The sequence below is a fragment of the Penicillium cataractarum genome, assembly GCF_028827025.1.
Source record: "Penicillium cataractarum strain IBT 29864 chromosome Unknown utg000007l, whole genome shotgun sequence".
NCBI lineage: Eukaryota > Fungi > Ascomycota > Eurotiomycetes > Eurotiales > Aspergillaceae > Penicillium > Penicillium cataractarum.
In genome coordinates this window covers 2,605,910-2,631,486 of record NW_026622743.1, presented here as the reverse complement: position 1 = coordinate 2,631,486, position 25,577 = coordinate 2,605,910, and the positions used below count along the sequence as shown (strand labels likewise).

Here is a 25,577-nt window from a genome sequence, read left to right as displayed (position 1 = left end):
CTAGCTTGTTTTCCATCACTGTTCGCCAGGATGGCCACTCCGAAGAGCTCCCTGCAAACATCGCTGGGTCCGGTAGTCGTGGCCGAGGGCGTTGTATAGCTATCCCTGTTCTATCCTGCGTGACCTCGGTTTCGATTCGAGAGGGATTCGGCGGTGTTTTGCTAGGGATTGATATGTTCTGGAGTAATGCCTTAAGTTTTTCGATCCGTTCGTCTTGCGCGGTGTTCCGTTCGTTCTGTGCTGTGGTAGCACTCTCGTATACGGCGTGGCTCTGGGCGATTTGCTGCATTAATGTCTGAGCCTAACTAGGGGGACTAGACGATTCGCTATTTCTTGCCATTCTCTGCCGTGTGTAGCGGTTTATTCGTGCGTTCTTCGTTTCTCAATCGGCTTCGCGTCGAGGGTCCTATGGGTAGCGACCGGTACCGTTTCGGTTGCTATTCGCTTATATTCCGTTCCAATGTTCCAATGTGCCTAGGAATTGAGATCTTCTAGGGCTTTCCAATACGTCTCGAGCACTAAGGCCTTATACGCGAGGGTTCCGTTCCGTTGTGTGGCCGTCACTGAATCGCCGGGGATTCAGGGGTGTTTCCAATGAGCGCCTAGGTCGTCTTCCTAGGGCTTTCTAATAACCAGTGGTACTTCTAGGTGTAGAAGGAAGCTTTTTGTATGTGAGGGGCTGAAGTAAGACTTAATTCAATCTAACTAGGCCAACATGCTGTTTACAAAAAGCTTAGGGAAGAAAGGTTCGTCCCGCGTGTTCTCCATGTCAACATGCCAAGGTTCCGTGATACACGTGACCAATATCGGGCAACAGCCCGTGACATCCTGAATCAATTCGATATACTAATTGTTAACATGTGGATGTTGTGGGGTCACATGACGAAGGACCCACTCATATAACCCCTCTCTATATATAGATCTTCTTCTATAAAGATCTAACAGATTGATCCTCAACGATCTCGCATATGATTGCCTACCTAAGCAAGAGACTCTCAACACTCTGATTCTGTTGATTTATCATGTGACCTTTTGCTATGTTTCTTGTGATATAAATACTGCTATGTTACCTAGTTAAATTAAATCAAGTTTATCATCCTTTGTGATCTCTCTTCTTGATCGGTGGTACTCTTCCACAATCGTGGTACTTCTTCTTCTTAGAAGTACGTACGACCGATAGACTCATAACCGTGTATTCAGACACTACATTGAGTATTTACCCTTATGCACACTATCTTCTCGTGTGTATAACCACGACTTTATGGTCACCGCCTAGAGTCCGACACTAATCAATATAATAGGGTATTTCTATTAGATTATACTTATAAAACAAATCGTTATAAGATGCCACTTCTTTATATTATCGGTCTTTCGCCATCGAATTCAACTTATAGCATTACTTTCTGCTTTATGCAAAATAAGCAGGAAGAAAGCTATAAATAGACTCTACAGACCTTTTTTTCATAGCTTAATCCTTTACCCTTTTCGCCAGTCCTTTATACTAACAGAGATCTTACTTTATTAGACGTAATTAAATCTATCTATCCAAAAAGTCCACATTTACTATACGTTTAGCATATTAATAAGAATGTACTTGCAAAGACAAAGCAATATTTCTCTTCAAATAATGAGTTTGAAGCGTTTTTACAATCTTGGAAATCGCTTATTAATTCATCTACCGAAGTTGAATATATAGATCGACTAGCTAAGTTTGAGACTAGATTTAGTCAAACACCAGCTACTCTTCGATATATAAAACAAACCTAGCTAACTTATAAAGAGATGTTTATTAGGGCGTGGATAGGGTAATACCTTTATCTAGGTGTTAAGATAACTACTTGCAGGGTAGAAAACCTGTTGATCAGGTAAGGTTGGAAGCACCTAGTGAAATTCGTGGCAAGACTGTTTCTTGAGGAGTTCTGAAACCCTACTCCTCAAGCACCAATTTAAATGCAGTATCTTTAGTGCAAACAGGAACAAACACGAAGCAAGGGGGATACGCCACCGAAAGACTGCCGCATAGCCAACTCATCCCACACACCGTAACTAGGATCTGTATGCAGCGTGGCTCTCACGTATCTCCGTCGAGGCCTTATCGGTCAACCGCCGGAAGGTCACCGCCTTGGCAGAACGCTCGGCCCCCGGCGCCTGAGGCACCAATATCAACATGCGAATAGCCTCATCGCGGATATCATGACACTAGGTAATTAGGCAACCTCATAAGTAGAAGGCTCTCATGCTTTTTTAAAAAAGTATATAGGGGGATCAACAGGTAATATACTCTTTATTTTTGAACGAATTAATAATACATTAGAAGCTCAGCACTATATCCTTACGTCTAATCTTACAGAAGATCAAATTAAAACGCTAAACTTTTGCTCACACTTTCTCTATTCGAATATTACAAAGAGAACATCACGATACTCGCTTCGTTTAATCTATGAGCAAGCTAGTATAGCTAAAAGAGCTACTCCAGAAGCCCCTTTGTCGAATTATACTAATATATTCACTAGGACAATAGTGTTACGGACCTCAAGAGGCGCGGGGGCCGCAGTTATTTGAGGACAACGGAGGGCCAATCATCCCACGGACGCTAAGGATTAGCGTTGTCACGTGCGTTTCGGTATACTTGGGCGAGCCCCGGCAGGGCCCCAAGGCAGACACTCTGGGCGGAAGCCAGAAACGGCCTACGGCTAACCGTCACAACCAATACCCGCTTACTCCATGAGACGGTTAGCGCGACGCAGGAAACGGCCACCATTTTACCAACACCCAGATTACACCACAAGTGCAAGGACCCGGTAAAACCACACGTGACGCCAAGGATATACTCCCAGCGTGACTCCAAGGAGTAGGCGATGGGGTATACGGTGACTCCAGATCTACTCCCAGGGAGTAGGTCGGGAGTAGGAAGGGCTAGATATATAAGGACACTCATTTCGCATCATGTATTTAGTTCTTCGCGATCAATCATTCAAGTTACTAGGACAGCACCTTTCCTACATTGTTACTCGGTTACTACCTTTAGTACTTTGCACTTCACAGTTCACCTTCAAGACAACCCAACCTACAAGTAGGGGATTCACTCAGTGGTAACACTTAGTGATTGACTTACTTGGCGCGCACTTCTGGCACGTTCTGCAAGATACTCAACAGGATCCATCCCGCAGTAAGGCCTCGCGAGGCAACGGTACGATTGAGAGATACTCTTGGAATCCGCAGTTGGAATTAGGCAAGCATAACCCGTGAACATTCTAACTCACAGTGACCGGTCGGCAACGCGTAACACATTGATCGCCCTGTCTTTGAACCGTGAAGCAAAGTCATCATGGCAGGCAACGACAGCATCCCACGAGGAAAGACTCCTCGCCCTCCAGCGGCGCGAGAGGACGACTGGGAGGACGAGCAGGAGAGAAAGATCCAGGCACTTCAGGAAACCATCAAAAGACTTGAAAGCAACCTGAACACCCTGGGAGGCAACTACAATGAACATGCAGCAAGCGTGAAGGACCACATGGAGCAACTCCATGCACAGGTCGTCGCTTCTGCACCAGCGACTGCTATCGGAGCACCGAAGCTTCCAAAGGCTGAGACCTTTGACGGTACACGAAGCAAGCTACGAGGGTTCCTTACTCAGATGGACATCCATATCGACGTCAACAAGGGACGCCTCATTACCGAAGGAAGTAAAGTCATCTTCGTGTCAGCCTACCTCAGAGGACAGGCGTGGGATTGGCTTGAACCCTACATCAGGGAGTACTACGAAAAAGTCAACACCGAATGGTCTACCACCACTCAAGCTATCTTCACTAGCTACACCACGTTCAGACAACACCTGGAACGAACTTTCGGTGACATTGACGCCAAGAAAACAGCTGAGCGAAAGCTGAAGCGCATCCGACAGACCGGATCAGCATCAACCTACACGGCCGAATTCATGCAACTTGCAGCGATATTGCAATGGGAAGACTACGCTTTGATCCCGTACTACGACCACGGACTCAAGCCGCACATCAAAGATGAACTCGCACGAATCGACCGACCCGATACCATGGAAAAACTCATCGACACAGCGGTACGGATTGACAACCGTCTGTATGACCGACAAATGGAGAAAAGAGAAATTGAAGGATGGCGCCGAGGCACTGGCCGGCCATCACACCATCGCTACGACAAACGACCAAACAGACCTAGTAGGGACAGCGATCCCTATGGACCACGACCAATGGAGCTCGACGCAGCGAGGCTCCCAACCGAAGAAGAAAAACGACGAAAAGATAACAACTTATGCTTTGAATGTGGAAAAGCAGGACATCGGGCGCGTGAGTGCCACAATCGGCGCAACAACGCAAAGCCATGGGCGCGTGAGCGTAACGGACGCAACAACGCAAAACCACAACAGCTACGGGCAACTCAAGACGAGGTACGACCCCAACAACTCAGGGCCACTCACGACGGAGCGGAGCGCCTGAAGGAAGCCATTACCAAGGCTACTCCAGATGAGTATGAGCACCTGAAGGACCAGGTCACCAAGTGGGCTACCGAGAAGCCACTGGTTAGGAAAGGACCCAAGGTCAAACAACCAATCCAAGACGAAGTCGACAAACTATTGGCCAAATGGACAACTTTGAGTCCAGAGCAAATCGATGAGCTACGGCAACGATCGAAGGGAAAAACCACGGACACCTTCGAAAGCAACGACGAATACCGCGGCCTGAACAGCGCAGAGCACGCGACGGAGTTTCCCGAGATTGATTGGGAAAATATTGAGAGTCAAGGGTGGACCCAGTACGGTCCCTGGAACACCACCGACTCCCAGGAACTATCCGACGATTCCCAGGAGTGGGGCGTAGGGATCCTGAAGACACCAATCGAGACACCAGGAACCCCGGAGATCCCAGAAACTCCACCCCAGCTCCCAGAAACGGATACTACTGTACAGCCTCAGAAGAAACCCCAGAAGGCGGAAGTGATTGCAGACATCAACCGCATACAGAATGAACTCCACGGCTTATTCAGGAATCATGAGGGAGACATCGGCAACAAGATCGACCGAACACTCGAACTCACCAACCAACTATACGAACTACACAAACTGAAACCTGAAATTGAGGATGGGTTTTGCCCATGTTGGCAGACTCAGTGTTCGTGCCAAGGATACGCTCGACACCCGGATCACCGACTAAGATCTACGACCGGATGTTACGACAATGACTGCATGACACACTATCAAGGAAAGATCGACAGAAGCCTGGAACCCAAGCCGCTACGATGGGAAAAGAAACCTAATTGGAGCCCAGAATACGCGGGACTCTGGCACGGAGACCGGAGGATAAACAACGAACAACACCTTGCAGCAACTGCGTGGGGAGCACATGTGAAAGTTACTGCCAACATCATGCTTCGACCAACTAGAGTGATGATCGATTCAGGAGCTGCAGGAAACTTCATGAGCCCATTGTACAAACAGAAGTACAAGATCCAAGGCGTGGAGAAGCCACGGCCAACACCAATCATCGGTCTAAACGGAGAAAGCCTAGGACCAGGGATCACGCACGAAAGCGGACCACTGCCAATGGTCATTGAAGACCACTTCGAGATCATCAACTTCGACGTCACACACCTCGGAGAATATGATGTGGTGCTTGGAGTACCTTGGTTGAGGAAACATAACCCAGCCATCGACTGGCGAGTAGGAAATATCGTCTTCGACAGATGCTCGTGTCGACAGACTACGCAGGTGTGGACCGGGAGAAATGAACCCATGACGCTGAAGAGACCTAGCTCGGGGGAAGCAGGAACTCATGAGAACCCTCACGAAGGAGAACTTAAGGGGAGTTTTCGGCCAGGAGGCAGGCCCAACAAACGAACAAGCGACATCAGAGACATCGCCACCACGGAACAACGACCAGACATGACAGACGAGGAACTAAGTGAATATGTTCTCGTCCAAGACGACGCAACGACCCTCTGTGCAACAGGATCACCAGAGGAAGAGCACAAGATTCCTGAGGAATACATGGAATTCCAGGATGTGTTTACGCCACCACCAGACGGTGAGCTACCAGAGCATGGTCCGTTTGACCATGAGATCAAGATCAAGGACGGCCAAGAACCAAAGTTCATGCCGATTTACCCACTGTCGCAGAAGGAGTCAGCGACACTGAAGGAATATATTGAGGACAACCTCAAGAAGGGGAACATTCAACACTCGAAATCGTCAGCAGGATACCCAATCCTGTTTGTACCCAAGAAGGGAGGAGAACTCAGAATGTGCGTTGACTACCGACAACTCAACGACATTACCCTCAAGGACCGGCATCCACTACCGTTAATCAACGAAATCCAAGACATCATTCAGGGAGCGAAATACTTCAGCAAATACGACATTACCAACGCCTACAACCGACTTAGGATCAAGGAAGGGGACGAATGGAAAACGGCATTCAGGACCAAATTCGGACACTTCGAATACAAGGTCATGCCATTCGGACTCACCAACGCACCAGCATCGTTTCAACGATTCATCTTTCACGTTTTGAACGGATACCTCGACAAGTTCGTCATCGCGTACCTTGATGACATCCTCGTATTCTCGAAAACCGAGGAAGAACACATCCAGCACAACAAGATGGTGCTACAACGGTTAAGGGAGGCAAAGGTCACGCTCAAGCTCAAGAAATGTGAATTCCACGTCCGGAACACCAGTTTTCTCGGATACACCATTAGTCCCGACGGATTAGGGATGGAAGAAGACAAGGTCAGAAGCATCCTCGAATGGCCAACACCAACGTGCGTCAAAGACGTACAGAGCTTTCTTGGACTTGCCAACTACTATCGGAAATTGATACCGCAGTACTCGAAGTATGCGGCCGGACTCTACCGATTCACCAAAAAGGGAATACCGTTCAAATGGGACGACGAGGCGGAAAAGTCGTTCACCGCACTCAAAGGAATGTACAACAAACCAGCCGGACAGGCAATTGTTGCGACATTCAACTACGACTCACCGATCATCATCGAAACCGACGCATCAGACTTCGCGCTCGGAGCACAACTCATGCAACCAGGAAAGGACGGCAAGCTCAGACCTGTCGCTTTCTGGTCCCGCAAGATGATCCCAGCAGAGCTCAACTACGATGTCCACGACAAGGAACTACTGGCTATAGTGTCGGCATTCCAAACATGGAGGGCATACTTGGAAGGAGCAAAACATACTGTGACGGTCAGGACGGACCACCACAACTTGACATACTTCACCACAACAAAGAAACTCACTCGACGACAAGCCAGATACGCAGAAACACTGGCCGAATACGATTTCAAGATCGTACACTGCAAGGGGACTGAGAACGCAGTAGCGGACGCGCTAAGTCGACGACCGGACTACGAACTTGGAACCAAGGAGGCAGTACCCGCGATCCTAACCACGGATCAGGAAGGAAACATCGTTTACAACCATCAAACACTCGCAGCAACCAGCGAATTGCAAAACGACGAATGGATCGACAGGATTCGAGAAGCAACCACCAATGACGAATCCATACAGAAGATCCTAGGCAACAGCACTGCACTAACCAGGGACGGCTTAGTCTACATCCACAGTCTAGTGTACGTTCCTGGGAACCTTCAAAACGAAATCATCAAATTGCACCACGACGAAACAACACAAGGACACCACGGAATTGAGAAGACCATCGAGAAAATTACACGAAATTATTACATCCCAGCGTTACACAGAAAAGTCAAAAAGTACATTCAACAATGCGATTCATGTCAACGGAACAAATCATCGCGACACGCACCATACGGAGAACTGAAATTGGCGGAAACACCGAAACAACCATGGGAATGGATTACCATGGACTTCATCACGAAGCTACCCATTTCGGAGGGTAACGACATGATTATGGTAGTCGTCGACCGACTAACCAAATATGCATACATGATACCGACAACGGAAACCATCGATGCACGACAGATGGCCAACCTACTACTCAGATATGTATTCACCAATCATGGAACACCGAGCAAGATTACCTCGGATAGGGACAAGCTGTTCACATCCAACATGTGGCAGTCACTGGCGGATCAACTTGGCATCGAGCATAGACTCTCTACCGCGTACCATCCGCAAACCAATGGACAAACGGAACGGGTCAACCAGACCTTAGAACAATACCTTCGACACTACGTGAACTTCCAGCAAGACGACTGGGCAGGATTACTACCAATGGCGCAGTTCGCATACAACAATGCAATGCATGCAACCACGAAAGAAACGCCTTTCTTCGCAAATTATGGGCTTAATCCCACTATTATCGGAGAACCAATCGGAAAACAACCACTCGCGGAGTCATCTCGACTATTGGCGACTGGCTTGAAACAGCTTCATCTACAACTGTCAAGGGACATCGAGTTTCTCAACATGCGCATGAAATTCTACTACGACCAATCGCGCCAGGAGGCGCCGGACTTTCAAAGGGGGAGAAAGTTTACCTCTTGCGACGCAACATTCGCACCAGACGACCCAGCGCGAAACTCGACCACCTCAAATTGGGACCATTTGAAATCGCGGAAAAAATAGGACCGCTCAATTATCGTCTAAAGCTACCTAACGGCATGCGACGCATCCATGCAACCTTTCATGTCTCATTATTGGAAAAAGCACCCAAAAACGCCGAAATCGCTACCAATGTGGAAGTAGAAGAAGAAACAGAAAACGAATATGAGGTCGAACAAATCCTGAACATGAACAAGGTCAGCGGAAAGCCTCACTACCTGGTGAAATGGAAAGGATACGATACAACGGAGAACACTTGGGAACCTATCGAGAACCTGATGGGCTGCCACCGGCTGGTTCGGCAGTTCCACCAACGCCACCCACGGAGAGGCCCAGGTCGCCCCAGAAAGACGGCGACATCGGATTCATCTCCAGCATCTGGGTCAGAGTAGGATTCTCTGACGTGGCGGCAAGAGCGCGAGCATCCTCGGCATCGGCGAGACGATCCAGCTCCGCAAGATCCTCAGCACTGAGAGGATCCTCAGCATCCAACTGCTCCATTATCTCGGCATCGTGACTCAACATCCGATCATTACGAGTTCGCAAGAATTGTCGTTGCTTGCGGAGACGAATAATTTTCATCATTATTTCCATCTGTTGTTGCTCGGCTTGAGCGAGCTCATCATCAACTTTCTTCTGTTCACGAAGCACCTTCTGCCATTCGGACTCGCTGTGGAACTTCTTCGCACATTTGCGACCGCGACGGGTGCATTCGGCACAATTACGGTGCTTCGAGTCCATCACACAATCAACACCACGGGAAAGACAATGTTCGCAAGGCGACTCGGAAACGGACCCGTTGGTCAGAATGGACTGGTATTGGATGAGCCTATTTTGTTTGCGAGTCTTGTTATCAACAGGCATGTTGCAAGGGGGACATGGCCGATGGGGAAATCAGAAAAAGAAGAAAAACATGCACTTACCTGAGGGGGAGAGGCCAACGTTTAAATCCTTTGAGGACAAAGGACAAGGAAGGAGGGGATGATGTTACGGACCTCAAGAGGCGCGGGGGCCGCAGTTATTTGAGGACAACGGAGGGCCAATCATCCCACGGACGCTAAGGATTAGCGTTGTCACGTGCGTTTCGGTATACTTGGGCGAGCCCCGGCAGGGCCCCAAGGCAGACACTCTGGGCGGAAGCCAGAAACGGCCTACGGCTAACCGTCACAACCAATACCCGCTTACTCCATGAGACGGTTAGCGCGACGCAGGAAACGGCCACCATTTTACCAACACCCAGATTACACCACAAGTGCAAGGACCCGGTAAAACCACACGTGACGCCAAGGATATACTCCCAGCGTGACTCCAAGGAGTAGGCGATGGGGTATACGGTGACTCCAGATCTACTCCCAGGGAGTAGGTCGGGAGTAGGAAGGGCTAGATATATAAGGACACTCATTTCGCATCATGTATTTAGTTCTTCGCGATCAATCATTCAAGTTACTAGGACAGCACCTTTCCTACATTGTTACTCGGTTACTACCTTTAGTACTTTGCACTTCACAGTTCACCTTCAAGACAACCCAACCTACAAGTAGGGGATTCACTCAGTGGTAACACTTAGTGATTGACTTACTTGGCGCGCACTTCTGGCACGTTCTGCAAGATACTCAACAGGATCCATCCCGCAGTAAGGCCTCGCGAGGCAACGGTACGATTGAGAGATACTCTTGGAATCCGCAGTTGGAATTAGGCAAGCATAACCCGTGAACATTCTAACTCACAGTGACCGGTCGGCAACGCGTAACAAATAGGCCTTCTATATACCCACCGAATTGCTACCTTATTAACAAAACATCAACCAATTCCGCTAGGTAACATCCATCAATTTTGGAGGATAGGTCTTAAAAATAAGTTATCAGAGTATCTGCTAATACTTAATCCTCTAGTTCCACCACCACCAAGGAAAACAACCAAGATACATCAGATCAAAGAGTCATTAAGAAGAAAGCACCATCGAAGTGCTCGAATTGTGGAGAAATTGGCCATACAATTCGTTCATGCAGGGTATAATAGTATATATGAATAATATGAAATAATCAGATGAGGAATCAGATGAGCAAAGAGATCAATAGAAAGAGAGAAAGCTCTTATAGCAGTAGTTAATAGAATGTAGTTGCTATAGTGGTAAGTAATGCAGTTGCTGTGGTAATGTATGGTAATGATTCTTGGCAAAATTGATTATGTGATGCGGATATTACATAATTGCTGTGCGGCTAGCGGGAATTGTTACACACACAGCAGCTTTTGCTAGCCGCACAGCAATTATGTAATATCCCGCATCACATAATCAATTTCGCCAAGAATCCTTACCATACATTACCGCAGCAACTGCATTACTTACCACTATAGCAACTGCATTCTATCAACTACTACTATAAGAGGCTCTCTTTCTTCTAATCAATCTTCATTCAATTGATCATTTCATATTATTTACATAGCCTATTATACCCTGCAGGAACGTATTGTATGGCCAATTTCTCCACAATTTGAGCACTTTGATGGCGCTTTCTTCTTGATAACCCGTTGGTCTGATGTTTTGTTGATTTGATATGATGTATCTTTGGTTGATTTCCTTGGTGGCAGCGGTGGTAATAGAGGATTAAGTATTGGCAGATACTCTGATTGCTCATTGCCAAGGCCAAGCCTCCAAAATTGATGTATATCGCTTAGTGGAATCGGCTGATACGTTGACAATAAGCTAGCGATTCGGTGGGCACATGGAAGGCCCATTGTCCTAGAGAATATATTAGTACAATTAGATAAAGGGGCTTCGGGAGTAGCTCTTTTAGCTATAGAAGCTTGCTTATAGATCTGGCGAAGCGAGTATTGTGATGCTCTCTTTGTAATATTCGAATAGAGAAAGTGTGAGCAAAAATTTAGCGTTTTAATCCGATCTTCTGCAAGATCGGACGAAAGGGTATAGTGCTGAGCTTCTAATGCGATATTAATTCGTTCAAAAACAAAGAGGATATCACCTGTTGATGACCCTATATACTTTTTTAAAATAGCATGAGAGCCTTCTACTCGTGAGGTTGCCCAATTACCAAGATGAAGATATTGGCCTATCCACGCCCTAACGAACATTTCTTTATAAGTTAGCCAGGTCTGTTTTATATATCAAAGAGCAGCAGGAGCAATTTGACTAAATCTAGTCTCAAACTTAGCGAGTTGATCTTCGTATTCAACTAGAGTAGATGAATTAATAAGCGATTTCCAAGACTGTATAAAAGCTTCAAATTCCTCATTCGAAGAGAAATATTGCTTTGTCTTTGCAAGCACATTCTTATTAATATGCCAAACGCATAATAAATGTGGGCTTCTTGGATAGATAGATTTAATTGCACCTACTAAAGCAAGATCTCTGTCAGTACAAAGAACTGGAGAAAAGGATAAGGGGTCTAGCCATGAGAAAAAAGTATATAAAGTCCACTTATAGCTTTCCTCCTGCTCATTTTGCATGAAGCAGAAAGCAATACTATAAGATGAATTCGATGGTGTAAGGCCGATAATATGTAAAAGGGGCATCTTATATCGATTCGTTTTATAAGTGCAGTCTAATAAAAAGACCCTATTATATTGATTAGCATACTTAATTGATGTAGGGTGAGCGAACATAAAGAATTGAACATGACCTTCAATATCTTGTTTGAATGCATATCTCCAATTATTATTTTGAAGGGTTTCCCTTAGAAATTCAAGCGGTGTAGAATTACCAAGTTTCTTTTGCCTTGATGCTATTCGAATATTATAGATATCTCTTGGCTTAATCAAGATTTTAGGATCTTTTCGCATTATACTTAGTATATATTGTGGCTTTGACCCGATATCAGTAAGATCCTGAATAGTTTGGTTTTGATCTTCGGTAAACTGCCGACGTCGTGCTATAGAGTGACCAATCATATTATCATCAGCCTCATGGTTATGAATAGGATTTCTAACCTGGATTTCCCACTGATCGCTTCTAAGCTTCTTCGCATAGAGACGAAAAGGGCAGCCAATTCGTTTTGTACTAGTTTTCCGGCGCTTCGCCCCATCTGGGGCATTGACCTGATCGTGATAGTAACCACCTCTATCACATCCAAGAGTGATGTTTCTATCTCTACTTGATGAGACAGTAGTTATCGCATATCCATGAGCAAGAGCATGCTGTTGGATAGAAGCAAGGAGCTTCTCTTTACTCTCAAAGACTTGCTCAGCTGGTGGGTTCATGATTGAATGAAGAAAGATCAATTGAATGAAGAATGATCAATTGAATGAAGATTGATTAGAAGAAAGAGAGCCTCTTATAGTAGTAGTTGATAGAATGCAGTTGCTATAGTGGTAAGTAATGCAGTTGCTGCGGTAATGTATGGTAAGGATTCTTGGCGAAATTGATTATGTGATGCGGGATATTACATAATTGCTGTGCGGCTAGCAAAAGCTGCTGTGTGTGTAACAATTCCCCAGAAGTAGTGAGGGATTATGTAAGTAGGTCTTTCGTCACATGACCCCACAACATCCATGTGTTGACACAATATTATATATAATACCTAATTTTTAACTATATCCTTATATTTCTAGAGAGTAGCTAGAGTAAGTTATTTAAGGTATATAGTATTACTTTCTTCTTCCCTGTTGTTCTGATATTCGAGGGTAAAGCCACATGACGCAGTATATATAGCTCTTTCTTTAAGTTCTTTTTAGAAGTCTTTCGGGAATATTATCTTTAAGATAGCTAAACGCTAAGAAAATAAGAACAGAAGGCTAGACAGTTACTTAAGTCTTATATTTATACGGTGGACTCCAGTAAAAGAAGGCCTATAGGTGATCCTAAGTAGGGATTCTCACCCGCTATCACTCTATTCTTACCCTCTCTCACCCCCGTTCTCACCTCTATCACCCCAGTCTCGAGACTTCTCACCCATATCACCCACACCCACGCTAGGATGAATTTCGACGCCATTCTAAGGCCCAGGGCGCTTTGAGAATTAACCGCATACTATATGTGGCTTAAGTACGGCTGAGCGGACGGGAAGCCCTGTTCTCCACACCCTATGGTCGTATGTGCTTGAACCACCATGGAAGTAAATTATTTAAAAGCATCCTGACCCCCTACATAAAGAGCGCTGGTGAGAATCACCCCTGCCCTGTCTACGGGCAATCCAGATGGCTGGGCCTGCGTTCTGCCAATCAAGGCCGCTGTGCCGCCGAGATGCTGGTCGAGAGTTTGGATTTCTCGAGGAGCAAGATGCAGCGGACACAAATATCTACGCGTTAGACGAATCGGCAAACTCTACGTCATGATCGCCAGCCTTCCCGGTGAGCAATACGGCACAATGAGATCTTGAACAATGAAAAATTGATCAAGAGGGCTATAGGCTATATGGTCCCCCACATTTGATGTTCAGCCCAATGTTACATTATAACTTCCTGACTCTGTTGATTAAATATTTGTCCCAGTATATCAATCCTTGGTTACCTGAAATTCGTCACCTTGCTTGATTATATATTTAAAAGGCTTGACTTCATCGAAAGTTTCACGCTCTTCAAGCAGCCACAATTCTTTCTCTATCAAGCTCAATCTTGGAGAGTTTCGAACATGAAACTTTGCAGGTCCAGAATCCTCGGTATTTCTTGACTCCTGTGGCCTGTGGTAATAGTTTGACTGATTCTTACAAAGCTTATGTAGTGTCACCTTCCCACCGATAATAGCTGCACTCATTTCTGTACCATGACTTCATCTAAAGTTGTATTGGTAGACACAGCGTCTCCAATATTGTGGTTTGAGGATGCTGTGAAACATTCCAACCTATCAGCCTATTTATGAGTGCTGGTAGGTCTTCGTCACATTTATGTTACATCGCATCGGCTCGCTGTCTTGGTGAGCCGCGACCAAGTCCCTTATAGCTAGCCACTTGCTAAACTCAATGGATCTTCTAAATACAATAGGAACTTAGACATCGACCCAGAGTATACCTCAGCTTATCTGTCCCCGGGCCTGTCGGCGTAGGACACAATAATATACTAAAATATTCCGACACTGTCTATAGAATAGGCGGCGAGTTATGTCGATCGGCAGCTACCCCTCACTATGTACGCCTTGCATATATCGAAAAGGCGTACATGTAGATCATATATAGTTACTCAAGGGATATAACGCACGGAAGCAAGAAGTATCTCGTTGTAGACATTCAGGTATCACTTAAAAGGGAGCCAAACCTCTATCTTCAAATGCATCATCACCATATTTTATCTTTATTTTCAGCCTTTGCTCCTAATACTACCATACATTGGCCTATTATTAACTTCCTCTCCTGTCTCGCACTAGCATGGCTGGCAGAAGTAGGCGCAGCTCAGTCGCCCGGGCCTCTCGAATACCGCTCTCTATGCTCGGACGGGAAGACCGAGGGAACGAGGATATTCGACAACGGCGTGACATCCGATTATACTTGCCACATCAAGGCTGCCGGCTCTATCCTCCGTGAAGAAAATGTGGGCTCTGCTGAGGCATGTGTTGCCCTGTGTGACAAGGATTGTCATGGCGTGGTATGGCAATACACAAAGAAGAATTGCGTCCTCTATGATTCCCCTATAGCTCTCAATTCTCATGGGCGAGGTTCTGTTTACTTTAAGCCTACACTGGTTCCTCAAGGTGGAGAAAGTCAGCCTGACCCAGAATGCCCGCATGAAAAACAGGCCTGTGAAGATGAACTCGCGAACCAGCTCACCATCGCTACAAAATGCCAATCCGAGCAGATAGACCTACAGTTGAGGAACCGGGAATACCAGTAAATCACGAGTGACCTCCACATGAAGTACGAAGCTTGTCAATCGGAGAAGGGTAACCTTGATAACAACATCAAGATCTGCCAACGGGAGAAAGACGAACAGAGTATTAAGTACAAGAATGATATCGAGAGTCTCGAGAGAGAACTTAATGAGTGTCGCAAGCCCTCCACCCCGTCGTTGACGTTGGCCACTGCAAACTGTAAGTGTTGATAGAATCCTTGTGGGAGAATTCAACTAACTCGATATAGGCCCTTCTTCAGACGAAAAACAATTTCTGCATGCAGGAAGGACCTGGGAGCTTCTCGGCCAGAAATGTATGTCAAGACATCCTAAGTATTCTGTGTTATATGCTGATCATAAGTTTCTATCTAGCTACTATTAAAAGTGGCACTACATACAATCGAGGCGGCGTAAGTCGAGAACGATGTGTGGACCTATGTGCACAAGAAGCTCACTGCACCTGGGCTCAATGGAATTCCATGTTCGGCTGCTACACATATAGTGGCAACTCTCCTGGTCCATTCGATCATCATTCGCCCCTCGATGCCTACGTGAAAGTCTAATACACACAGACTAAGCCATAACTGCATTATTTGAACGCCATTAAGGAAATGTGGACGACGGAAGACGGGTGGTACCCATTAGGGTGTATAGGGGGAAAAAACAAAGGCTTTGAAGGTGGAGGATCTTCATTTTTCCGTTTACATGTCTTCTTGCTGGTAGATGGGCTCTAGGATATTTTTTTACTCGGCATAAAAAGACAAAAAAAATAGAAAATTGCAGTAATTGTATTAGGGGAAAACGAATTGATAGTGTGGTTGGAGAAACGAATTTTCCAAGAATTGTAAGAATATATTAATAGAATAACTTATAGAAGGCTGGCTAGAACTCTGACACTAAATAATTGATAAGGTTCACTCGAGAAGGAACTTAATACAAGTATGGGAAAGCAAGAAAAAAATTTTCAACCGCATTTCAACAAAGGAAGAATAGGGAGGCCGAGTATAAGCGTCTGGGCTTATCTCTGAATACGGCCGTATAGCTGTAGCGCTACAAGTTTTGCATAGACTCTACCATAGAATTATATGAACTTTTCGTGTGGATAATTTCATATTGCATATGTGGGTCATATAATATAAAAAGCCGCCGCGCGTAGCTAATAGGATAGTAGCTATTTCTCCCCTAGCAGATAGTCTAGGGGCTACCCTTCGTATATCTCCAGAGATAATCCATTCAATAAACTAACTCCGACCATTCGGACTAAGAGGTCCACCAAGCGCTGTGGAAATGTTTCTAAGACACCTGAAAAGACGTTCTGTAACAGAATTTTCCATCAATGAATCCTACTACATGAATAAATAAAGTGGCATGTTAAACAATCCGAACAACTATTGAAAATTAATCTGATTGGCCAGTTCCAACGTGCTGACAATCGACCATCGATGGTCGGCCGTCCCAAAACAAACAGTGCAAACCGAACTTCGATATCCAAAAAAGATCCCGAACCAGCGACAGGCCAAACCGGTCCTCGAAATTATTGAGATCCAAAACACCATCTACCATGTCCACTGCGCGCTTGTCAACGTTATGGGCGCGGGAATTCCGCAGCTCCCAGAGCCAATACCTCCAGGTATGTTGCCTATCCATCTCAATTCATCCCCTCCGCCCGTCTGTCAAAAGCATCCCTAACCCGTATACAGCGCCAGCTCAACCAGCGCGCATATCTCTCCTCCACGACCTCAACCTCTGTCCGTGTCAGCAGCAGTAGCCGCAATGCTACCTCCTCTACATCTGCTCTGCGCACTTCTCCCATGCGCTCCTACTCCCAGGGCTCAGCTATCTCCCGTCTCGCGAAGAGCGCCTTGTCCCCCGGCGCATCAGCCGAAACGTATATCGCATACGGCATGACCCAGAAACTCTTCCAGGCATGCTCGAGCCAAGCAGACTACGAAGTGCCGCAAGCTTCGCAGAAGGGCGTCCCCGTGCCGACTACCGAGTCCGGCGAGCATCTCGGTGTTTCAGACAGCTGGTGGTATAAAGGTGAGCCAACCAGCCAGCCAGCAAGCTTTAAGCTGTACACAACCCCATAACTAGACGACTAACCATCGCACTACACTTCCCCAGAACTCGGCCTCGTCCCCACATTCTCAACCTGGTCCCAAATCACCTTCCTACACATGTACCTCCTAACCGTCCGCCTCCGCGCCCTCCCCAACCGCGAATCCTTCCAAACCTACTCCCGCCATCTAATCGACCACTTCTCCCACAACGCCGAGCACCGCATGGACGACCTGCACGACATCGGCTCCCGCTCCATCCGCAACAAGTACCTCAAGGACCTCTTCATCCAATGGCGCGGTATCATCGCCGCCTACGACGAGGGCCTGATCAAGGGTGACGCCGTGCTTGGCGCGGCGGTATGGAGGAATCTTTGGAAGGCGGAGGCTGCGGGGCCTGATGGGAAGGAGTTGGATTGGAGTAAGGTTGCTTGGGTGGTGGCTTATATGAGAAGGGTGACGGCGCAGTTGGCGAGGATGGATGAGGCGGATATTGTGATGGAGTTGGGTGGGGCTGGTGATCAGGAGTCGAAGATTTTTGGATTTTCGGCGCTCGATAAGAAGGTTGTTGAGGGGTTGTAAGGTGTGAAGGTGTGAAGTGAGAAGATGGGAGGGTGGTTGGTTGGTTGGTTGATAGATGGGTTGTGGAAAACTGGGCTGTTGGTGTTTGGGACTTTTCTCCATTCTTTTTTTTCTTCATATTGTGTTAATAGCAGGGATGGGGTGATGGATGACACCCGGTCGTTACGAGATTAATCCGTCATGTACAATATTTGATTAGATGAAGATGCATTTATTGGGATTTGGTGTATCGAAGACAGACTTTTCATTCTGATATTCTTCCCTGGCTCTCTTTTATGTCGAGAGTCTACTTCTTACCGAACAAGTCCTTCTCAACCATACCCCGGCAAATCGGGTGGTAGAAGTCCTTGTACTTCTCAAAAGTCTCAAGAGCAACGGGGCGGTTGATCTTCTGCAAGTTGCGGAACAAGGGACGGACAAACTTCATACGACCAATGCGGCCCAGGAGCTCGGTAGTAGGCTCGATGACACTCTCATCGCCGGCCTTCATACCAACCTGCAGGTACAAGTTGGCCACCTCAATGTTGGAGCTCTTAGACAGACCGTAAACCTCACCCATCAGCTTGGACAGCTCAGGAGTAAGCGGCTTCTCCCACAGCAGGATCTGCTCGAGGAAGACCAAGATCTGGTTCGCGGCCAGACCCTCGAGATCGCTGGCCTGAGGCTTGAAGGAGGAGTCGGGAAGGGACTCCCACTTCTTGGCGAGGGCGTACACAACGTCCACCATGGAGGTGTCAAAGACCGGCTTGGGGGGCAGACCGGGTGCGTAGAACCATTTGTCCCAATCCAGCTCATTCAGGAGCTTGGAGGCCTCGGCGTCAGACTGGAAGAAGTCCAGGATGGTTGCCTTGAACTCGTAAGAGTCCAGAGACTTGCACTTGAAGGTAGTGAAGTACTAGCCAGGGGATTAGCATGCGGGTGAAGGGTAGGTGGCAGATAGAGGATACGTACGTGAGGAATGAACTTGTCAAACTTGGGCTTGCCAACGAGGTTCTCAATGTGGAACAGGAAGTTGAAGCCCTTCTCGTAGGGAATGCTGGAGAAAGCATCATCCGGATCCTTACCCTTCAGGTCGGTGATCAGCTTGGTGAACTCGTGGTCCTCACCAAAGTGCTCCACAGAGTCCTTCAGGGCCTTCCATCCGATGATGGAAGAGAAGTGGCGGTAGGCCTCGCCGTGACTGTAGAAGTTAGAATTGGCCAGTAAGGGGCACGGATCTTGAATACGTACACGGCGGCCAGAATCTAAACAGGACATGGTCAGCAAAGTCACAATGAGGGTGGGCATGGGGTACAAGAGTACTTACGCGGCGCTCGAGGTAAACGGTCCAGCCCTCGTTCAACCAGAAGTGCTCCCATGAGCAGTTGGTAACCAGGTTACCACTCCAGCTGTGAGCCAGCTCGTGGGCAATGACATCGACATTCTCGCGGTCCTATATTGACAAGTAAGTTTGAGCCTGATGACAACATTTCCTCCCCTTTCTATGAAGAGCGCACCTTGGAGATGATACTGGGAGTAGCGAAAGTGAAGATGGGGTTCTCCATGCCACCGTAGGGGAAGCTAGGAGGCAGAATCAGGACGTTGTATTCACCCCAGACGTAAGGGTAGACGATTTTCTGCATAATGTTAGCATCAAGCCTTGCTTCTAGAGGGTGACTATGATGGGATATACCTCGATCGTGTTGATAAAGTTCTCCGTGTCGGCCTCGAGCTCCCACTTGCACTCATCCAGCTTATCCGGGCTGGTGGCAACCACACTGCGGGGACCAATAGGTGCCTCGGAGACATCGCTATGAGTGGAATGTCAGAGAGAGTTCATGACGGGGTTATTAATGAAGACTACTTACCCAGATGCAATGGCAAACAGATAGCTGGGAATTGGGACCGACTGGTGGAAGCGGTACAGCTTGTTTCCAGACTGGGAGGTCATGGACGACTGGCGAATGGGCAGACCACTGGTCATGACCGGGAGCGGGGAGGTGATGTTAAAGTCAAAAGTGCTCTTGACATCGGGGGTATCCTGGCAAGGGAAGATAGACCGGGCATGAATTGCCTGGCATTGCGAGACTGATGGTGGATTATTCATGTTAGAAGAGAGCAGCCAGGGTGTTTCTCATACTGGCATCACCTACACATATACGGATGCTTCTTGTTGGAGGTCTGGGCAGGGGTGAGCCACTGCAGGGCGGTGCACTTGTCGGTGGTTTTCACGGCAATCTAGCAGAATCAGCGATGTTCTCTTGATTAGACCCGAGTTGGTACATACATCAACCTCGACGGTGCCATTGAGCTCGACGGGCTTATCGAGGACGATCTTCAGCGGGGTGCCGTAAGGAGCGACGGCGGGCAGGAACTCCCATTTGGAGGGCTGGCCATCCACCTTGATGTCACCAATGTCCAGATAGCTGGTGTCTAGGATGATCTCCCGAGACTGGGCCTCGGTGGTGGACTTGAATTTGTGGACGACATTGCCGACCAGCTTCTTCTGGTCGAAGAGGATGTCAAAGTTGGCGGTGACGTGAGTGGAGCGCCAGTTGTTGTAGTTGCTCAGCGTGTTAGGATCACGCGGGGTGGTAGAAGCCACGGCCATACTGGATAAGACACGAGGACTGAACAGAAAGGAACCCAGATGAAGCTTGGAAGACGAATAGAGACGTCCGAGCGGGCGAAAGATGGTGGGATTAATCATACGTGGTTCTTCCAGTCGAATAGTCCAGAAGAAAAATATTTTTCCCTTTGGATCCGGTGCTAAGCGGGAGACTCTGGATGGGTCTGGTTATTAGTGGTAGGGTTACATGAACAAGATAAGAGAATGTTTATGTGATGTATATAATATGAAATGGATTTATAGTTTAGTATCTTTCTACGAGAAGAATAATAATCTGCAGGATGTTAGCTTGACGGTGATGTTCGGATCTCTGATAACTCTAAAACCTTCGTAGTCTTGGCTTTGTATACATCGACTTCTTAACTACCACCGTATAGCCTAGTCATGCTGTCTATGTCCAACTAGACAATTCTAGACTTGCTGATCATCTTCCTAGCCATTTTCTTTTATTCACCTTTCAATTGCTGGCCCGCTAGGGAGGCAAAAAAAAGACTCTCTTCTTCCTCCCCCTTTTTTCTGTCGACCCGCCCTTGTCCACTCGACCTGCCAATTATTGTACCTCTCTCTTTTTTTTTCTAGCCGATCAAGTAAAAACATCTAGATTTTCTACTTCTGTTCTGCTTCTTCAGCTGCACTTGGTGCTTTTGCTTTTTTTTCTCTGATTTCTCCCACTATCTCTATCCTTCTCACCCCTCTTCCAATCTTTCTTCTCCTCCTCCTTCTTTTCCCCCGCATCGACCATTTTGCCGGCCACTTCACACGGACCACCCCTGAACCAAACCAAACCAGAAGCAAATCGGACCAAACGGACCTTCCAGTGGGACCGCGGCCCCCCCTGAACCTCGTCCTTCTTGACTCTCATCACACATATCACACTCTTGCGACAAGCTCGATCTCTCCTCGGTCGCGCCTCTCCCTCTCTCCTTTCTTCCGAGTCCTGCGCCAGTCCAGCCCTGAATCCTCCGTCAATTGTGCGAAATGTCTTGCCTGCCCGCGACTACCTTGCGATAGACCCCTCGATATTGTCGACAAAAGCGATGTGTAGGAGTATCACACCGTCGACATAGAATGAACGTCTCCCTCTCGAATACGCCGCAGTCAATCGATCCATTTACCCGTCTGATCTCCCGCCAGTAATCCCAGTATCACCGCTTCACAAACCCACCCCACCACTACCGTGACTATCTTCATATCCTCCAATGCCAGGCTTCGGCCTATGAACCGTCTATAATCCTTGAATCTCATTCCTCCGCCCACCTTGAAAATGCTACACCGCTCCGCCCTGGAAGATGAACCGCGATCGTTCCACCCGAGACGTCCCTCGGGCCCTATCACGGAGCCCCCGTCTGGCCCCCTCCCCAATCGACCAGCCTCACGCACGTCACGGCCAGCCTCGAGGAATCGATTAGGAAATCCTTCCAGTGCGGGTATGTCCACGGGATTGGGGGTGGTGTCGGAGAACGGGTCGGATCGGCCTCCCATGTTGGCGCCTACGAGTCCTATTAAAGAAGGACTGGGAAGTTTGAACCGCTGGTCGCAGTCCACCGCATCCAGCAAGAGTCCATCAGAGTATACTGGTCACCGTCGCGGCAGCTCCAAGATGTCCTTATCGGGTCACAGTCCACACCACGCGCCCGGGCTTGCCGAATTGCCCGAGTTGAGCCTCCCCGAGCTAAGAGCATCGGAGATGTTCTCGACCGACCCAGACACCTCTCATCTCGACCTCTCCTTCACAGCTTCTAGCCATATATTCCAGAATTCTTCCGGCAATGACCCTCGAGACCTGGGTAATCTTCCACCCTACCACGATTCGACAATGATGCGCACGAATGATGGCGCGGCATTTGCAGATGGTGAAGGCGATGGGGAGAATCGACAACATGGACAGACGCAAAAGGCAATGCTGTCCAAAGCGCTGCAAAAGGCGAATACGGCAGTGCTTTTGGACAATGCCGCGAATTTTGAGGGTGCAATGGAGGCTTATACCGATGCCTGCCAGCTGCTGCAATTTGTGATGCTGCGGAGTAATGGAGGCGACGAGGAGAAGCTTAAGCTTCAGGAAATCGTGAGTCTGCCAACTAAATTCAGTTCTCTTTCTGGGGAAAAAACCACGGTTTAAGCTAACTCTTTTTCCAGCGCGATACCTATATGATACGAATTACCGAGCTTCAGCGCATGGATTTCCCGATGCCGGACGATGATGGCAAAGCGCTTCCCGAGCGCCCTTTGAGTCAAGAGTCCTATGGGGAGCTCTTTCACGCCTCGATCCACGATGACTCCCATATCGACAGCCAGCATAGCTCAGCCCACTCCAGTTTGGGCCTTCAACCGGCCTTTGAGGAATCCAGGTCTCTACCTTCCGAGGCGATTCCTCCTCGCCGCCAATCACTACGACCATCTTCGCATTCGGGCAGGACTACTCCCGCCGGTCTTGGGAACAATCTGGCAGCTTATAATGGACATTTCCTCGAACCCGCAGCGGTGCAAGAGACCAACGAATCAACGTCCTGGCTTGACACGATTGACGAGTCCGGCGCCTCCTCTCCGTCATCTGCAAACTCCAAGGCTTCGTCGGTGTACCTGCGTCGGCGGACAAGCCGTCGCCTCAGCACTGATACCGAAGCCGAATTTGATGCAGCCCTTGACGCTGCAGTGGAAGCTGCATATGACGATGGTCTCGAGCCCGTGATGGAATACAAGGAAGAAGAGAGCGATGATATAGTAGCGAATGCGCGCAGGAATATTGAGCTGGCAAAGCAACGGGTACGAGAAGCGGAATTGGAGGCCGAAGCTGCCATGAACCGTGGTCGAGAGTTCCGCCATATTCACGAGGAACAACCCGGCTTGGACAACCCCGTGGGCCGAAATTCAGAGTATCTGGACGAGGAGGCCGAAGAGGAAGAGCGTCTGCTAGAGGAGATGACCAAAGGATACGTAATGGATGATTTTGAGTTCGGCATTCAATCCAAGTCTGCCCTGCCTCGAGAGTCGGATTCTAGCAATATGTCTGGTCGAACCTGGGAAAGCTCGGCTGCATCAAACATTACTGGCAACGGTGGTGCGACTTTGTCTACGCTCACGGAGGATGATGATAACATTCTACCTCCCGACTTGACCGACAGGAATCACTTGCCTTCCTCTCCCCCCACGGCGGCATTGCCTCCCATTCCTGTTTCGTCTGATTTCCCCGGCCTACCACCTCACCGAGCTTCGTTGTCTCAGCCCCCTCCTCCGCCTCCCATGGGCCCTCCCCCTGTCCCTGGAGTCCGCGCTCGACGACTGTCTGGACTGGCTTCTAGCGAGCTAACGATCGAAACCGGTACACGCCCTCGTGGTGACTCTATCGTCTCAAACGTCGACCCCTTGACGACTCCCTCTACGGGGCCACCCCGCGCCTCCTCTCCCCAAGGACGAACCCTCGCAGGACCCTCCTCCTCCTAGGTCTTCGACGCCCAGCTTCCGTGCCAGTCTGCATCCTTCAAAACGCAATCCTTCCGTTGGTTCTTTCGTGGACATCAACCTAGCCAAGACTCAAACTAACGAAGATGATGGGCTTGGTCTTCCTCCTCTCCCTGTCTCTGCACGTCCAATAGGCAAAGTTCCCTCTGCTCCAGACGGCCTCGACAAGGCTCATACCAACTCCAAATCCGTCCGCAGTCGCAACGTCTCTGTCCCTATTCCCGATACCGCACCTGGTTCTCCTACCACCCCGTGGAGTGGTTCGTTCCCATCTCTCGATACCCAAAAGGCTTCAATGATACCTAGTGTGCCCGTGCTGCCGACTCCAACGGCCGCACATTTTACACAAAACGGTCTTCCTACCGGTGGTCTCAACCTTTTCGATTGCGATATCCACTCCCCCACTGCTTTGGGACGCCCCAACTCGCTCGTACATAATGCACCTGTCCCGCTTGAACCTTGTCCGGAGTCCTTCCTCCTCCGTCCATTCTGGCTCATGCGATGCCTGTATCAGACGATCTCTCATCCACAAGGCGGTTATCTGTCCGCGAAACTCTTCGTTCCTCGTGACGTTTGGCGCGTGAAGAATGTCAAGATCAAGGCTGTCGAGGACAAAGTGTCAAACTGCGATCTGCTGACGGCGGCCCTCCTTAAACTGGCCCAGGTGGATATGTATGATGCGGATGCCGTGTTGGAAGAAATGCAATCCTTCGAGGGCGTTCTGGAACAGGTCCAAATTGCATTGTCGAAGAAGCTGGGTAACGAGGTTGGCATCCACACTGCCATTCCCTTGTTCAAGTCCAATGGGTCCTTTGATGATTCTTCTCACCCCGAGCCGGCCTCCTCCAGGACCTCTGGCACTTCCAACAAATCCTACAGGCCGACGTGGAAACGACTACGATCTAAGACCTCGGGCATTGGCACTACCACCCCGACATTCTCGACCCCTCGCGATAGCAACAAGGAGCACTTGAATTTGAACTCGGTTCCCATGACGGCGGCACCCGTAAGCCAGGCCCGGCGCAGTGTGACCTCACTGGATTTCTCGGGTCCAAATTCTCATTACATGGGCGCATTAGCACGTCTCTTTGATGCTGCCCAAGTACTAGGTATGTTTTGAGACAAGTGTGTTTCCTGTTTCCAGCCACCGTGCTAACAAGTTCCAGATCAAATCGCCCAGCAAGTCGAGGACCCAGGGCTTAAACACTCCTCTCAAACCCACGTTGGCTTGGAACTGTGCACGAGACATGCAGCTGAATTCTTCGGTTTCTATATTTGCCGGTTCGCGTTGGCTGATGTAGGTCTCATGCTTGATAAGTTCATCAAACGTGGCAGCGAGTGGGTGTTGATCTAGTTTGCTTTGCTATGTTGTGATATGCATATCTTATAGTGGAGAACTGCCTCTACCTCACCATTCCTCCCCTTCCTCGTCCAATCATCATCATCCCCTTCCCATCTTCCCATAGATCAGGCTCTCCTTCCTACCCCGATTGCCTGGTTAATACGTACCCCCGATTTACCTGCCTATATTATT

At 48.3% G+C, this 25,577-nt stretch overlaps 4 protein-coding genes across 4 annotated transcripts; 3 read left to right on the top strand and 1 right to left on the bottom strand.

Annotated features, from left to right (window-relative positions):
- Positions 1-15,358: 15,358 nt before the first annotated feature.
- On the top strand, positions 15,359-15,900 carry N7496_008526 (uncharacterized protein; the record flags this gene model as incomplete). The annotated part of the gene is made up of 4 exons (XM_056701445.1): positions 15,359-15,536; positions 15,586-15,651; positions 15,723-15,747; positions 15,840-15,900. The coding sequence occupies 4 exons, from the start codon at positions 15,359-15,361 to the stop codon at positions 15,898-15,900; spliced, it is 330 nt and encodes a 109-aa protein (XP_056553508.1).
- A 998-nt stretch (positions 15,901-16,898) lies between these two features.
- N7496_008525 (uncharacterized protein) lies at positions 16,899-17,976 on the top strand (the record flags this gene model as incomplete). Its single annotated transcript, XM_056701444.1, has 3 exons — positions 16,899-16,967; positions 17,038-17,377; positions 17,462-17,976. The coding sequence occupies 3 exons, from the start codon at positions 16,899-16,901 to the stop codon at positions 17,974-17,976; spliced, it is 924 nt and encodes a 307-aa protein (XP_056553507.1).
- A 286-nt stretch (positions 17,977-18,262) lies between these two features.
- On the bottom strand, positions 18,263-20,566 carry N7496_008524 (bifunctional aminopeptidase/epoxide hydrolase; the record flags this gene model as incomplete). Its single annotated transcript, XM_056701443.1, has 9 exons — positions 18,263-18,871; positions 18,928-19,156; positions 19,207-19,220; positions 19,283-19,408; positions 19,473-19,592; positions 19,649-19,766; positions 19,824-20,043; positions 20,109-20,193; positions 20,243-20,566. The coding sequence occupies 9 exons, from the start codon at positions 20,564-20,566 to the stop codon at positions 18,263-18,265; spliced, it is 1,845 nt and encodes a 614-aa protein (XP_056553506.1).
- Positions 20,567-21,848: 1,282 nt separating this feature from the next.
- Positions 21,849-25,397, top strand: N7496_008523 (uncharacterized protein; the record flags this gene model as incomplete). The annotated part of the gene is made up of 4 exons (XM_056701442.1): positions 21,849-22,649; positions 22,721-23,938; positions 23,994-25,152; positions 25,210-25,397. The coding sequence occupies 4 exons, from the start codon at positions 21,849-21,851 to the stop codon at positions 25,395-25,397; spliced, it is 3,366 nt and encodes a 1,121-aa protein (XP_056553505.1).
- Positions 25,398-25,577: the final 180 nt, after the last annotated feature.